This window comes from Pocillopora damicornis, chromosome 2 (assembly GCF_964200805.1).
Source record: "Pocillopora damicornis chromosome 2, jaPocDami1.2, whole genome shotgun sequence".
NCBI classification, from domain to species: domain Eukaryota; kingdom Metazoa; phylum Cnidaria; class Anthozoa; order Scleractinia; family Pocilloporidae; genus Pocillopora; species Pocillopora damicornis.
In genome coordinates this window covers 31,806,966-31,821,578 of record NC_142671.1, presented here as the reverse complement: position 1 = coordinate 31,821,578, position 14,613 = coordinate 31,806,966, and the positions used below count along the sequence as shown (strand labels likewise).

At 39.2% G+C, this 14,613-nt stretch overlaps 1 protein-coding gene and 1 long non-coding RNA gene across 2 annotated transcripts; one reads left to right on the top strand and one right to left on the bottom strand.

The window, feature by feature from the left end:
* Nucleotides 1–1,377: 1,377 nt before the first annotated feature.
* LOC113685672 (uncharacterized) lies at nt 1,378–14,474 on the top strand. Its single transcript, XM_089195256.1, has 3 exons — nt 1,378–1,558; nt 9,660–13,874; nt 14,324–14,474. Exons 2-3 carry the CDS (start codon nt 9,695–9,697, stop codon nt 14,344–14,346), a joined length of 4,203 nt encoding a protein of 1,400 aa, XP_089051382.1. The 5' UTR covers nt 1,378–1,558; nt 9,660–9,694; the 3' UTR covers nt 14,347–14,474.
* On the bottom strand, nt 3,275–7,078 carry LOC149050855 (uncharacterized). The gene is made up of 3 exons (XR_016183346.1): nt 4,966–7,078; nt 3,837–3,928; nt 3,275–3,603 (listed from the first exon to the last, which is right to left on the bottom strand). It is a non-coding gene; the product is annotated as an uncharacterized LOC149050855 (long non-coding RNA).
* Nucleotides 14,475–14,613: the final 139 nt, after the last annotated feature.

Here is a 14,613-nt window from a genome sequence, read left to right as displayed (position 1 = left end):
TTTCTCATTTTGCAATCAGCGTCACCGACTTCTTTCGATTATGTGACCTCTGCGTTAATTTCAAAATCGACTTGATTACTCGGCATTTTTACGAGGGACCGGCGTCTGCTCAGGGCACACCAAAAGGGCAACTAAATGTCATTTTTTAAAGCAGCATGATTTTTGTCTTCGTTCAGCCGTAACGAACAAACGGCTTCTTCATTTTTGTAATGTAGCAAAGACAGAAACAAAAAACTGTTTTGTTACTGCCTTGAAATCGTGAGTTTTGATTTGAGGTTACTGTCAACAAGATCGGGTCAAATTTCCAAACTTTTATTTCATTTACTCTTTATTTAGAGAAAACACTGAAACTAAATTTGCTGGGGAAAAAAAACTTTTGTTCCATACTTTATAAGTTTTTCAGTGATATATAGTTTTTATGATTTCTTTGAAAGTAGGGCGCGTAGAACGATTTTTCAAAATGTTTCCTTGTTTCCTTACATTTCGATGTTTACTGTGCATTTTGTTGCATATTTGTCGTCTTCACTTAAACTCCCTCGACGAGGCCGCACAGTTCATGATCATCAAGGCAGGCAAAGTGCTAGTTCCTCTTTTTCTTCCTTCTTGTTCCTCACTGAGGAGGGGAGACGGAAGCCAAACCCCAGATCAAAACTTAGCACATTTTTCTCCAATTCCGATATTTATCACTTATACTTGAAATTACTTTGCGAGTATTGGGAAAACTGTGAGTTTGAAATGTTTTCAAATTGCGCCGGTAAATATTAAAAGTGTGACGTCCCAACAAGCTGCGTTTACATACTCTCATCTAAACTAACCAGTTGACCTATGAGAGCGTGCGAACTATCTCAATTATTTTATAACCATCACTAGTTACAAAAGTGTGACGTGCAAAACCGAATTACAGTCACTTGGCTTTTTTAGTAGTTTTGGCTTTGATCATGCAAATCACACCTGCTAGAAAATGAAAAGTTCACGAAGACAATGAGTCTTTTATCACGCAAAGATAGCTTAGCGTTAAAAAAAATAGACTTAGGTAGTACTGTGGCCGATCTTGTGATGAAAATCAAACCTTTCAAAGGGGTAAACACTGAAACCTGACATTTCCTGTTGAAAAAAGAATAACACTTTTCATTTTTCATGTTCAATTACATCATGAGTGATAAAAGTGTGACGTACGAAACCAAAATACTGTGTGCTTATTGATGGAGTGGTAGGGGCGGAGCGAGGTCCTTTCTTCATGACCCTGAGCTTAATATTTTCCCCACTGGCCCCACCAAATTCGGTCAATAAGCATTTTATCATATGACCACTAACTGTTAAAAATTTCAACCTAAATGGAACGCGATAGACGGGCATACGGGCACACAAGAAGTATGCAATTTAAAACTTTTCCCTTTCCCTATTTCGATAAGCCCAGAGGGGGGAAGGGAATAACCTAAACACACGTGATCTGGATACCTAAAACACTGTGACAGCGGAAGTTAGGAAGGTTGGGAAAAGTAATTCGTTATTTTTGTTGTTTCATTTTGAAAGCATCAGCCACACTGTCAACATCTTGGTAAGTGAGATTGGAAATCTTTCCTAGTCACTCGGTTTTTATCAGCTTTAGTTATTTAGTAACTGTAGAGAGGTAAGGCACTTATGGCAAAGCCCAGTACCTACTTTTTTGATCTTTATGTTTGCGATACGTCACGTTTCGAGTGTTAGTCCTTCGGTAAAGCGGTTGATGGCGCGATTGAATCGTCACCACGGCGAAATAAATTGGTTTTACGGCAACTTCAAAATCTCTGTGGCTTTATACTGTATAATTTATCCTCATTAACTAAAATAAGGTTATTGAGTATTGTACAATTTGAGAACTTGATGATCATAAAACTTGATTGTCCCACGTTGATATAGGAAATCCGTAGTGCTTCATTACGTGGTTTTCCGGTGGCTACGATCTCCACTAGCTATTAACTTGACACTTTTTAGGAGGGTCTAACGATCGATTCCAAGATTGCGGTAAACTCCAATTGAATCTCCGTTTTCTACTTCTACACAAATGTTTCATGGTCGAGATACTATTCGCTTAAGTTTTTAGATACTAGCGGCGGGTTCTACGGTACATATGTTTCTAAACGCCGTAATCTCTTTCTTTTTTCTGTCTGTTTTAGCGCCAGTCTCGCATAAGAAGATAAGTCATGACGCTGCGCACTCATGAAGAGAGATGTTTTAATTTTCTCAGAGAAACTAAAACTTTCTTAAATTCACTGTTATTGCATACAGAGTATAAGCGTACTTTTGCGTTGAACGGATGCTTCATATCCTCACCGTAAAATCGCTTTCTTCAAACCGTTATGGTTTCATACAATATATTCCAACCTCATTATAACTAAGATTGTTCGGCATTGTTTAGTTTGAGAAACTGATGGTTTCCACAATCACGTGATCAAAAACTAAATTCAATCCTATATTAAGGCATAGTTATAATGCAGAATGTCTTTCACCGATGTCAGCAGTGGCAGCCCAAACTCACATCTCGAGGAAACGCAAACGATTAATTCATGAAAGCGTCACGCGTTGTGTGACTCGGTGCTAAGTTACGAGAGTTGAACATGTTATAAAAAGAGGAAGATGTTTCATTTTTGGACGCTGAAATCCGTCATTAGTCAGAAAAGTGTGACGAGCTCAACCGAAATACAGTCACTCAGTTTTTTTAGCAATTCTAGCTTCGATCATGCAAATCACACTCGCTAGAAAATTAAAAGTTCACGAAGACAATAAGTCGATTGTCATGCGAAGATAGGTTACTGTTTAAAGAAAGAAACTTAGGTTGTACTGTGATCAATCTTGTGATGTAAATGAAAGCTTTAAAAGAATCAACACTTAAGCTTGTCGTTCCCCATGAAAAATAGAATAACACTTCTCAATTTTCATGTTCAATTAAATCATTAGGGATAAAAGTGTGACATACAAACCCAAATACTGTGTACTTATTGATTGAGAGGTAGGAGCGTAGCGAGGTCCTTGCTTCGTGACCGAGAGCCTAATATTTTCCCGTCCGGCCCAACAAAACTCAGTCAATAAACATTTTATCATATGACCACTAACTGTTGAAAATTTCGACCTAAATAGGACGCGATAGACGGGCATACGAGCACAAATCTTTTTTTTGTTTGTTTTTTTTTTTTGTCTAGCGGCGAATTCTACAGTACATATTTTTCTAAACGCCGTAATCCGTTTTTTTCTCTGTCTAAGCGCCAGAGTCTCGAGTAAGAAGATAAGTCATGACGCTGCGCGCTCACGAAGAGAAATGTTTTAATCTCTTGATAGAAAAGACTTTCTTAAATTCAATGTTACTGCATACATAGTATAGGCGTACTTTTCCGTTGATCGGATGCTTCATATCTCTGCCGTTAAATGGCTTTCTTAAAACCTTTAAGGTTTTATATAATATATTTCAACCTCATTATAACTAAGATTGTTCAGTATCGTTTAGTTCGAGAAATTGATGGTTTCCACAATCACGTGATCAAAAACTAAAATCAATCCTATATCAAGACATATTTATAATGCAGAATGTCCTTTACTGATGTCAGCAGAGGCGGCCCAAGCTCACGTCTAGAGAAAAAGCAAACGATTAATTCATGAAAGCGTCACGCGTTGTGTGACTCGGTAGTCACTCACAAGAAATGAACACGTCCTATAGAATTGTATGGGGAACCAAATATGGTCGATTTGAAGTAGTAAAAGTGTGACGTGCAAAACCGAAATAGATTCACTGCGGAGTAAACTGCTGATCGGTTTTCCATGTCAGTGTATGAAAAGTTGATTATCGCTCACAGCAAGCTTACCGTTTAAAGAAAGAAGCTTTGGTTCTCTTGGTATCGATCTTGTAATGAAATTTTAATTTTCGAAATGGATGGACACAGAAGCTTGACGTTTCCTGTGAAAAAAGAATGAAACAAGTTATTTTATACATATGTTCAATCCAGCAGTGGTTATAAAGTGTGACGTACGAAACCGAAATTCATTCGTTTGAGATGGAACACTTAAATCTTCGGACTAAATGTTGATTCGCCCTCCAGATCCCCCTCTCATTAATTCGCCATTAGTATTCGAATTCCGTTTTGAAAGTCGCATGAAAACTGGGGAGTTTAACTCTCACTATCTTCTGCAAGGTTAGAGATATATTTATAATTTGTACTAACACTTCGTGATATGAGAGTCACTGGTTCACGTCTCGTACATAATGAATCACTTCAGGAAAAAAAAAACATACCATTTTGATCTTTTTCTCGATCGTATTTGATAATTGATCAGTTCCTATTCTCAGTAATTTTGTTAAATACTTTTAATCACAGTTTTCATTTTCCCTAATCACAAATTGGCAGTAACAGTGTTAATAATAATAATAATTAATAAGATTAACCGTGAGGCGTAAAACGGCCAAAAAAATTAGCAGTTAAACACTTTTCTGGAAAAAATTTATGGAACGAGTTGTTAAACATTTCTGGTAACAACTCATGGAATGATGTTAACCGTTACGCGTAAAATGGCCAAACTTTTAACCGTAAAAGCCATCACCCCGAAAACGAAATTTCTTCGCATTTCGAGAAATCAGGTAATGTTGACATCAATACTAAATTAAACGGGAAGCAAGCTTGTCAAGCTGGCAATTGTTTGTTATTTTTTAAGGACATGCAAGAACCTAAGCCATATATAATTTTTATCATTCAAATGATCGCTGGGTGTTAGTGCCCTCTAGTTGCAAGTTTCTTGCGATTGTCTGAGGAAAAGAGGAAACAAAAAGGTTGAAAAGCACTATTGCCATTGGGAGTTTTCAGGAAAGTCCCTTCCGGATGCGCGGATCCTACAACGTAACTGTAGTCCAGTCCATTTCCCCCACCTCTCTTCCCTTCTCAAAAGAAATATGAAGGACTATTAAGTATAACTATTGATTATTACTGAAAGTCAAGCTACCTCCTCATTTACTTGTTGCCATATTTCAGTCATTGGATTAACACCTTCAAAGGTAAGACCAGTGATGTGGTTATGTTCAAGCAAATTACAGATCCACTCCGTCCGTTTTCTTTTTTTTTTTTTTTTTTTTTTTTTTATCAATTATCTCAGTTGCTATTTTTGTATTCGATCATGCAAATCACACCCTCAAGAAAATGAAAAGTTCACGTATACAATGGGTCAGTTTTTACGCACAGATAGTTTACTGTTTAAAGACAGAAGCTTTAGTTGTACGCTCAATCTTATCGATCTCGTGATGCAAACCCTAACGAACTAAAAGGGACGAACACTGAAGCCTGGCGTTTTCGAATAAACAAAGTAAGATGTATCATTTTTGGATGCTCAAATCCATCATTAGTTAGAAAAGTGTGACGTGCCAAACCAAAATACAGTCACTAAGTTTTTTTAGTATTTTTGGCTTCGATCATGCAAATCACACCCGCTAGAAAATGAAAAGTAACGAAGACAATGAGTCCATTATCACGCAAAGATAGCTTAGCGTTAAAAAAGAAACTTAGGATCGATCTTGTGATAAAAATCAAACCTTTCAAAGGGGTAAACACTAAAGCCTGACATTTCCTATAATGAATAAGATTGATGGCGCGATTGAATCGCCACCACAGTGAAATAAATTCGTTATCCAGCGGTCTTCTTAAATCTCTGTAGCTTTATACCGTTTGATTTATCTTCATTAACTACTGTTATTGAGTATCGTTCAATTTGAGAAATTGATGATCATAAAACTAAAATCAGACCTTTATTTATGTTGTGGACTGTCCCTCGCTGAAGGAAATCCGTGGTGCTTGATCAGGTGGTTTTCCAGTGGTTATGACTCTACATCAGCTATCAACTTGAATCTGTTTAGGAGGGTTGAACGAGCGATTCAGAGATCGCACTAAATTAGAAATGCCATATTTCCACTTGTACACAAGCGTTTCATTGTCGAAATACCCTTCACTTAAACCTTTGGATACTAACGGCGGGTTCTGCGGTACATATTTTTCTAAAGCCGTAATCTGTTTCTTTTTTTTTCCGTTTAAGCCCCAGAGTCTCGCACAGGAAGATAAGTTGTGGGGCTGCGCGCTCACTAAGAGACATGGTTTAATTTTCTCAGAGCAGTGAAACTTTCTTAAATTCACTGTTATTGCATTCACAGTATAAGCGTATCTTACCGTTGAACGGATGCTTTATATTTCCACCGTTAAATTTCTTTCTTCAAACCGTTAAGGTTTTATACAATATATTTCAACCTCAGTAGTTAAGATATTGTTAGGCATTGTTTAATTTGAAAAACTGATGGTTTCAACAATCACGTGATCAAAAACTAAAATCAATCCCATATAAAGATATATTCATAATGCAGAATGTCCTTTACTGGTCCAAGTTCACGTCTCGAGAAAAAGCAAACAATTGATTCATGATAGCGTCACGGGTTGTGTGACTTATGTGTTAAGTTATGAGCGAAGTTATGAGCGTTGAACACGTTATTAAAAATAGAATGAGGAGCGAAATATGGTCGATTTATCACGAGAAATATTTCAAGAAATCAACATTTAACACGTAAAATCAATAAAAGTACACACATCTTGTGTGTCCATATTAGTTTCTGGCGATTTCTGCCGTTTTAAGCTTACTTTGCCATCGCTGTTATTCCCATCCCCACGGTGACACCTCGCATTAATCGAGCGTCCCAATCAACCAAGCAGACAGCTGTCCCCGTGATAGGTCTGCAATTCTTGATCCATAATAGGAATGCACGATAGAAGCGGCACCAGGATCGTGCATGCTATACCACTGGAATATACCACAGAAACCTTTTCCAGCCGCTCGAAAATTGTTGATGACTTCCCTTACCACAGTAGACTTACCAGTTCCCCCCTTGGCCAGTCCCTAAAAAGTTATGACCCTTACAAGCCAATCATACAATCTCCGCCCGTCCGTGAGATAAGTGAACGCTCATATTGACGACATGCTAATAACCACCAAACTACTCTACTGAATATTATGGAGAACGAGTTGTCACAGGAAGAAAAATTATGAAATAACATAATGAACATCACTTGACGATCTGCGTGCTCAAGGAATTGGCTGAACTAATAGAAATTTTATTGTCCTTTACAATGAATTTCCGGTGACTAAATAGGCATTAACACCAACATAACTGTAAGGGGGTAGATTAAGGGTAATTCGGCCAAATCTTGCGGGCTTTTCTTTTTATCCAGAAGTTTAGTGACATCACCTTGGAAAGGTAAATGCAATCGACGGTAGGGCATCATGTGGACAGTTATATTTACTATATTCGTTTTCAGGGACATTTGTCTGATAAATGCGCTCATTGCTTTTAAAATGAACAATCTTTGCAAATGTTGCCATATTCCCGAATGTCAATAACTTACATCTGTGATCATCTCGGTAATAAACCAAAAGAACGGTGTTTCAATAAAATCGAGCGAGGGAATTTCCAGTACAAACATTTTGGACGGTACATTATTTGAACTGTCGAATAGTTCTCGAGAAAACTAGAGCAATTTTCTCATTAATCATTCTTGTATTATTCATGAATAAGAAATAAAATAGAGTGATCCTAATGTTCTGCATTGCACATACGTTTTGACAGCCGGTTTAACAAAATCAATAAACTAAGAATGGGGAAACTAGAACTTATATTGTAGACTATTCCTTTCTGATTCCTTTCTGATTTCTTTTGATTTCCATGGATTTTTAATTAGCTGAATTTGTATTTTATTCTTGTCTTTTTTGTTTGTTTTTAATCAAAGCGAATAATGCCTCAAAAACAAATCAGCGAGTCAAGCTATGACACATGGCAGCAGTTTGTTTCCTTTGAGAAAAGGTAGCTTCCTTACCTCACAATACATGATATAACCAAGCCTCTTATTCTTCAATCTTCTTCATTGATTGAATCAATGAGCTTCATTATCAATTAAGAAGGGACTCTCTTTTCCCATTTCTTTCTGTTTCCAGTTTCCTAATTATCTGCCTTAAGAAAGTTGAGACACTGGGAAGAGAAATTTTTTTAGTTTCCTCATACGATTAGAAAGACCAGAAGTTCTAGTTCGATCACAAATTCTGTGACAAATTCTTAGCAACAATGAAACTTTTTGATTTTCAAATATGAATGTAGTTTAAGTCAGGCACAACTGTCTATCACCTGAGTGAAATGTGAACAAAGGTAGAAAAAACTGAATATTAAAACCAAAACTCTTGGTAATTTATTTTTTTTTATGCGATTGTCATTTGGTATCTATTTGTTTATAACCTGTATGAGCTTTCTTAACATTGATTTATTATATTCCAATTGTAACTGTTTTAAAACTACAATTAATTCCATTGTCATTCTTTTAAGCCCATTTGCGGATAATCTTTAAGTTCTCTTTGAAGTTTGTAAGACTTTTCACTAATCTTCAGACTGCTCCAACATCGAGGATGTACATAATAGATTTTTGGCTTTTAAAGTTCACTCACAAAAAGATGAAAGACAGAAATCGGTAGGAATATGATTCAACCTAAGGGCAAAATGTTTCTTTTACATCACGTGACGAGATGAAGGAACCAAAAAACCTAGGTCAAAGTATAATATATAGATTTAGCCAAGCCTAAAAGCGGAGCTCGTATTTTTTTTTTCCTCGCACGTTTCAAGGGCACAACGCCTTGCCCCGGCCAGGACTAGAACCCGGGTCGCCCAACTCACAGCCCAGTGCAATGACCACTGAACTACTGGACAAAGCCGTGGCGTTGGCGTGCCCGCGGTACAGTTGACCACGCATGTTAAAAGAAGCACCTTATACGGTCGTACGGTCGAACGGTCGTACATCCAAATTTTTTCGGCTTGATGGGCTACTTCTATTTTGCATAATTTTGGGGCTACGCTCTGCGAGCTCCGCTACTATTTACGACAGTGACCCAATGAGTTAAGTCTAGTTTCTACGGTTCGCTTACCTGCGAGTTAACAAAGTTGATGTACTTCAACACGGAAGCTGAGTCAGTTCAGTAGTAAACTTGGTCTGCTGTCATTTCCAATTCTTCTCCAATAATTCTGGAGAGCCTTACGCAGATAACACTGACTGTCAGTTCCAATATTGGAATTGAAATTTCATGTATGGGACTTGCTTCTTCCATGACAAATGCACAGTGAACTTGGTTAATGACATTTTTCAAACGGAAGTAAACGAAGGCTGAAATTCATTATCATGGCCAATTTACATTGTCAACTCAGTTGGTAAAGCCAAATAGTTTTTTAATACCCCACCAAAGTTTCTTCAAAAACTTACCCCGTTGTTTATAGAAACTATGCATGTGGAAAGTTCTCATTGCAAAAGTTAAGACAAAGTCTGTCAGTTTTTTTTATCTTTGTCCAATGACTTTAAAGTCATGTAATGTTCTGCAAAAATCCCAACTTGAGGAAAATGAAAGGTGACCAACCGACTTCTTCACTTTTTTGTTTGTTTTTTTTGTTTTTAAGTGGATATTGTGAATTCTAACACTTTCAGATTGTTACAAATAGTTTCCGGGTGTAATCGACCCAGCCCGTTTTTGTAACTTAACATGTGTGTTCCTGTTTGAAGTGACTCGTTATTAATCAAGATTATCGACCATTTAGTATTGTGTTACTAAAAATAATGTTTCCCTGATAACAGTTGAGGATTGCAATGGAAACCTAACAGCAGAAGCCATGACACCTTTCATGAGCCTCGCCTTATTTGTTGCCCTGTTCTTGCTCAACTCAGATCGCATTCAGAAAGCCATTGAGATATGCAGCGAATGTTTGATTTTGCTAAATGGCACCGATCAAAACAGCAAAGACCAATTTGATTCAGCACTACTACAATTTTACAACGACATCTATACCATTCTTTTCAGCGCTTATCGTCATATCTCTGACTACATAAGTGCGGAAAGATACGGAAGGAAACTGTTTGACTTATACAGACGGTATGGAATTATGCTTTATAAACTTGGCGAAAGCCTGAAAGCAAAGGAATATTTTGAGAGGGCCCTTGCCGTAACAACCAAAATTGGCGACAGAGAAGAGGAAGCATCATGTTATGGAGACCTAGGTACTGTGTTTCTGTCCGTTGGCCAATACGACAAGGCTGAAGAGTATCTCCAAAAAGCGCTTGTCATCACAACTGAAATTGGCGACAGACAAGGGGAAGCATCATGTTATGGAAACCTAGGTACTATGTTTCTGTCCGTTGGCCAATACGACAAGGCTGAAGAGTATCTCCAAAAAGCGCTTGTCATCACAACTGAAATTGGCGACAGACAAGGGGAGGCAACTGACTACGGAAACCTAGGTACTGTGTTTACGTCGCTTGGCCAATACGACAAGGCTGAAGAGTATCTCCAAAAAGCGCTTGTCATCACAACTGAAATTGGCGACAGAGAAGGGGAGGCAACTGACTACGGAAACCTAGGTACTGTGTTTACGTCGCTTGGCCAATACGACAAGGCTGAAGAGTATCTCCAAAAAGCGCTTGTCATCAGAACTGAAATTGGCGACAGAGGAGGGGAAGCATCATGTTATGGAAACCTGGGTACTGTGTTTAAGTCGCTTGGCCAATACGACAAGGCTGAAGAGTATCTCCAAAAAGCGCTTGTCATCACAACTGAAATTGGCGACAGACGAGGGGAAGCATCATGTTATGGAAACCTAGGTACTGTGTTTAAGTCGCTTAGCCAATACGACAAGGCTGAAGAGTATCTCCAAAAAGCGCTTGTCATCACAACTGAAATTGGCGACAGACGAGGGAAAGCATCATGTTATGGAAACCTGGGTACTATGTTTAAGTCGCTTGGCCAATACGACAAGGCTGAAGAGTATCTCCAAAAAGCGCTTGTCATCAGAACTGAAATTGGCGACAGAGGAGGGGAAGCATCATGTTATGAAAACCTGGGTACTGTGTTTAAGTCGCTTGGCCAATACGACAAGGCCGAAGAGTATCTCCAAAAAGCGCTTGTCATCAGAACTGAAATTGGCGACAGAGGAGGGGAAGCATCATGTTATGAAAACCTGGGTACTGTGTTTCTGTCCGTTAGCCAATACGACAAGGCTGAAGAGTATCTCCAAAAAGCGCTTGTCATCACAACTGAAATTGGCGACAGAGGAGGGGAAGCATCATGTTATGGAAACCTGGGTACTGTGTTTCTGTCCGTTAGCCAATACGACAAGGCTGAAGAGTATCTCCAAAAAGCGCTTGTCATCGCAACTGAAATTGGCGACAGAGGAGGGGAAGCATCATGTTATGGAAACCTAGGTACTGTGTTTAAGTTGTTTGGCCAATACGACAAGGCTGAAGAGTATCTCCAAAAAGCGCTTGTCATCACAACTGAAATTGGCGACAGACGAGTGGGAGCATCATGTTATGGAAACCTAGGTACTGTGTTTAAGTCGCTTGGCCAATACGACAAGGCTGAAGAGTATCTCCAAAAAGCGCTTGTCATCAGAACTGAAATTGGCGACAGAGAAGGGGAGGCAACTGACTACGGAAACCTAAGTACTGTGTTTCTGTCCGTTGGCCAATACGACAAGGCTGAAGAGTATCTCCAAAAAGCGCTTGTCATCACAACTGAAATTGGCGACAGAGAAGGGGAGGCAACTGACTACGGAAACCTAAGTACTGTGTTTCTGTCCGTTGGCCAATACGACAAGGCTGAAGAGTATCTCCAAAAAGCGCTTGTCATCACAACTGAAATTGGCGACAGAAGAGGGGAAGCATCATGTTATGGAAACCTAGGTACTGTGTTTAGGTCGCTTGGCCAATACGACAAGGCTGAAGAGTATCTCCAAAAAGCGCTTGTCATCATAACTGAAATTGGCGACAGAGAAGGGGAGGCAACTGACTACGGAAACCTAAGTACTGTGTTTATGTCCGTTGGCCAATACGACAAGGCTGAAGAGTATCTCCAAAAAGCGCTTGTCATCACAACTGAAATTGGCGACAGACAAGGGGAAGCATCATGTTATGATTACCTAGGTGCTGTGTTTCTGTCCGTTGGCCAATTCGACAAGGCTGAAGAGTATCTCCAAAAAGCGCTTGTCATCACAACTGAAATTGGCGACAGAAGAGGGGAAGCATTATGTTATGGAAAACTAGGTAGTGTGTTTACGTCGCTTGGCCAATACGACAAGGCTAAAGAGTATCTCCAAAAAGCGCTTGCCATCCAAACTAAAATTGGTGATAAGGGAGGGGAAGCAACAGTTCTTGGAAACTTTGGAATTCTGTTTAACATTGTTGGTGATTGTGAAGCTTCGGAAGCATGCTTGGAGAAAGCTTTATTCATATCCAGAGATATTGGAGATGGAAGAAGAGAGTTTCAAACCCTCCGAGGTTACGCCGTTTTGTATTTATATCAAAATAAAATCCAAGACTCCCTGTCGTGTCTTCATCTGTGCATTGAAAAGTATGAGGAGCTGAGATATTTCTTGGGCGCCAATGATCAGTTCAAAACATCATTTCTGGAGGACACAGGAATATTTCCCTACAAGCTGCTTTGTACTTTGCTTTGTGACACCGGAAATGCTCGGGATGCTCTTTATGTTGAGGAGTTGGGTCGAGCTAGAGGCCTATCAGACTTAATGGCAGAGAAGTACTCGGTTGAAACGCACATCTCTGCTTATCGACAATCTTGGTTTGGCATGGAGGACATTTTAAGAAAGAAAAGAAACTGTACTTGTCTGTACATTTCTTATTTTCAGAATCGTCTGCATTTGTGGATCTTGAAAGCAAGTGGAGTCCTTCACTATAGAAGAGTATCACCAGAAGAGAATCTAGTTCAGGCTGGGTTACCCAAAGATTTGTCTTTGAGTCAATTTTTGGATTATAATTTCCGGAGTCTTGGTATTTTGCCCACTAAAGATTGTGAAGATCGGTCTTTAAAAACGATTAAATTGCAACCTCTCTCCCCCGCGCAAAAGAGCTCAGCAAGATTGCGACTCGTGGAGGAGGACGAGGACGAGGACGTGGACGAGGACGAGGACGAGAAAGTGATTTCAAGTCTATATTTGTGTTACAAAATGTTCATTGCCCCCGTTTATGATTTGCTTGATGAGCCTGAAGTCATTATTGTTCCTGACCGCAGGTTGTACAAAGTTCCCTTTGCTGCCCTGAGTGAAAAGGAGGGAGCCGAATACTTGTCAGAGACTCATAAGATCCGTATCATTCCTTCGTTGACAACACTCAAGAACATTCAAGATAGTCCAGAGGACTATCACAGCAACACTGGTGCCTTGGTAATAGGCAATCCCAAGGTTAATTGGCTGCAACCATTGCCAGCTGCAAGAAAGGAAGCGGAGATGGTCGGACGACTGGTGGGTGTTCCGCCTCTAGTTGAAGAGAAAGCAACGAAGCAGGCGGTACTTGAGCGGATAAGTTCAGTGAGCTTGATACATTTTGCTGCCCATGGTAACGCGGAAAGAGGGGAAATTGCACTCTCCTCCATTCCTACTCCCACCGCTATCCCACCGAAGGAAGCTTACATGTTGACGATGGCTGATGTCTCACGAGTGAAAGTCAGAGCTAAACTGGTGGTACTTAGCTGCTGTCACAGTGGAAGTGGAGAGATAAGAGCCGAGGGAGTTATAGGAATTGCCCGTGCGTTCTTAGGATCCGGTGCTCGCTCGGTGTTGGTTGCGCTGTGGGCCATTCCAGACTCAGCAACAGAGCAGCTGATGAGTCGGTTCTACGAACACCTCATTGAAGGTGGAAGTGCCAGTGAATCCCTTCATCAGGCCATGAAGTGGATGAGAAAAAACCCCTTGAACAAAATCTCTGAGTGGGCTTCGTTTACGCTGATTGGAGATGATGTGAGACTCGAGTTTGACAACCAGCGGCAAGACTCGGGGAGAACAGGTATTTCATAAATTGTTAAAGTTAAACTAGATGTGAGGATGGTTATGACTTACTGGTCGTTGACCGGATGGGGATCCTCTGTTACCTTGAACATCAAGGCTAGTTTAATATCTATCTATATATACATGTATATATATATATATATATATATATATATATATATATATATATATATTTATATATATACATATATATATATATATAGATATATATATATATATATATATATATGTACATAAATACGCACACTTTTTTTTCCTTTTTGACGAGTTACTATCTCCGCTCTCTGGTGTAAAATATAGAATCTCACAGATGCCTCTCTGCCAATGAGATACAAGTAATAGCCAATTATTTTTATATATCGTGCTTGGTGTAATTGTGTTTTCTTTATATCCAAAATATTAATTGAGGTAATAATAAATTGGGTTATTTCAAATTTTTTCTTGCAGGAAAAAAGACCCCGATAGAGTAAATAATGACAAGTACTCGAAGGGAACAGAGTTAAAGACTTTTAGATGGATAAATTAAATAGAAATAAGTAGAGAAAATACTCTATCCGGTATTTCATCGACATTAAAAAAAAAGAGCCATCCCAGGTTAGGGGAGCATATCAAACTCATGGGGTACAAATAGTCTTAACATGAATGTAGTGACCACGCCCACTTCAACACCCCACTCAAATCGAGTGTAATTTTCGAATGTTTTACCATCGTGCGGATTCTCTACGGAAAAAGCACTC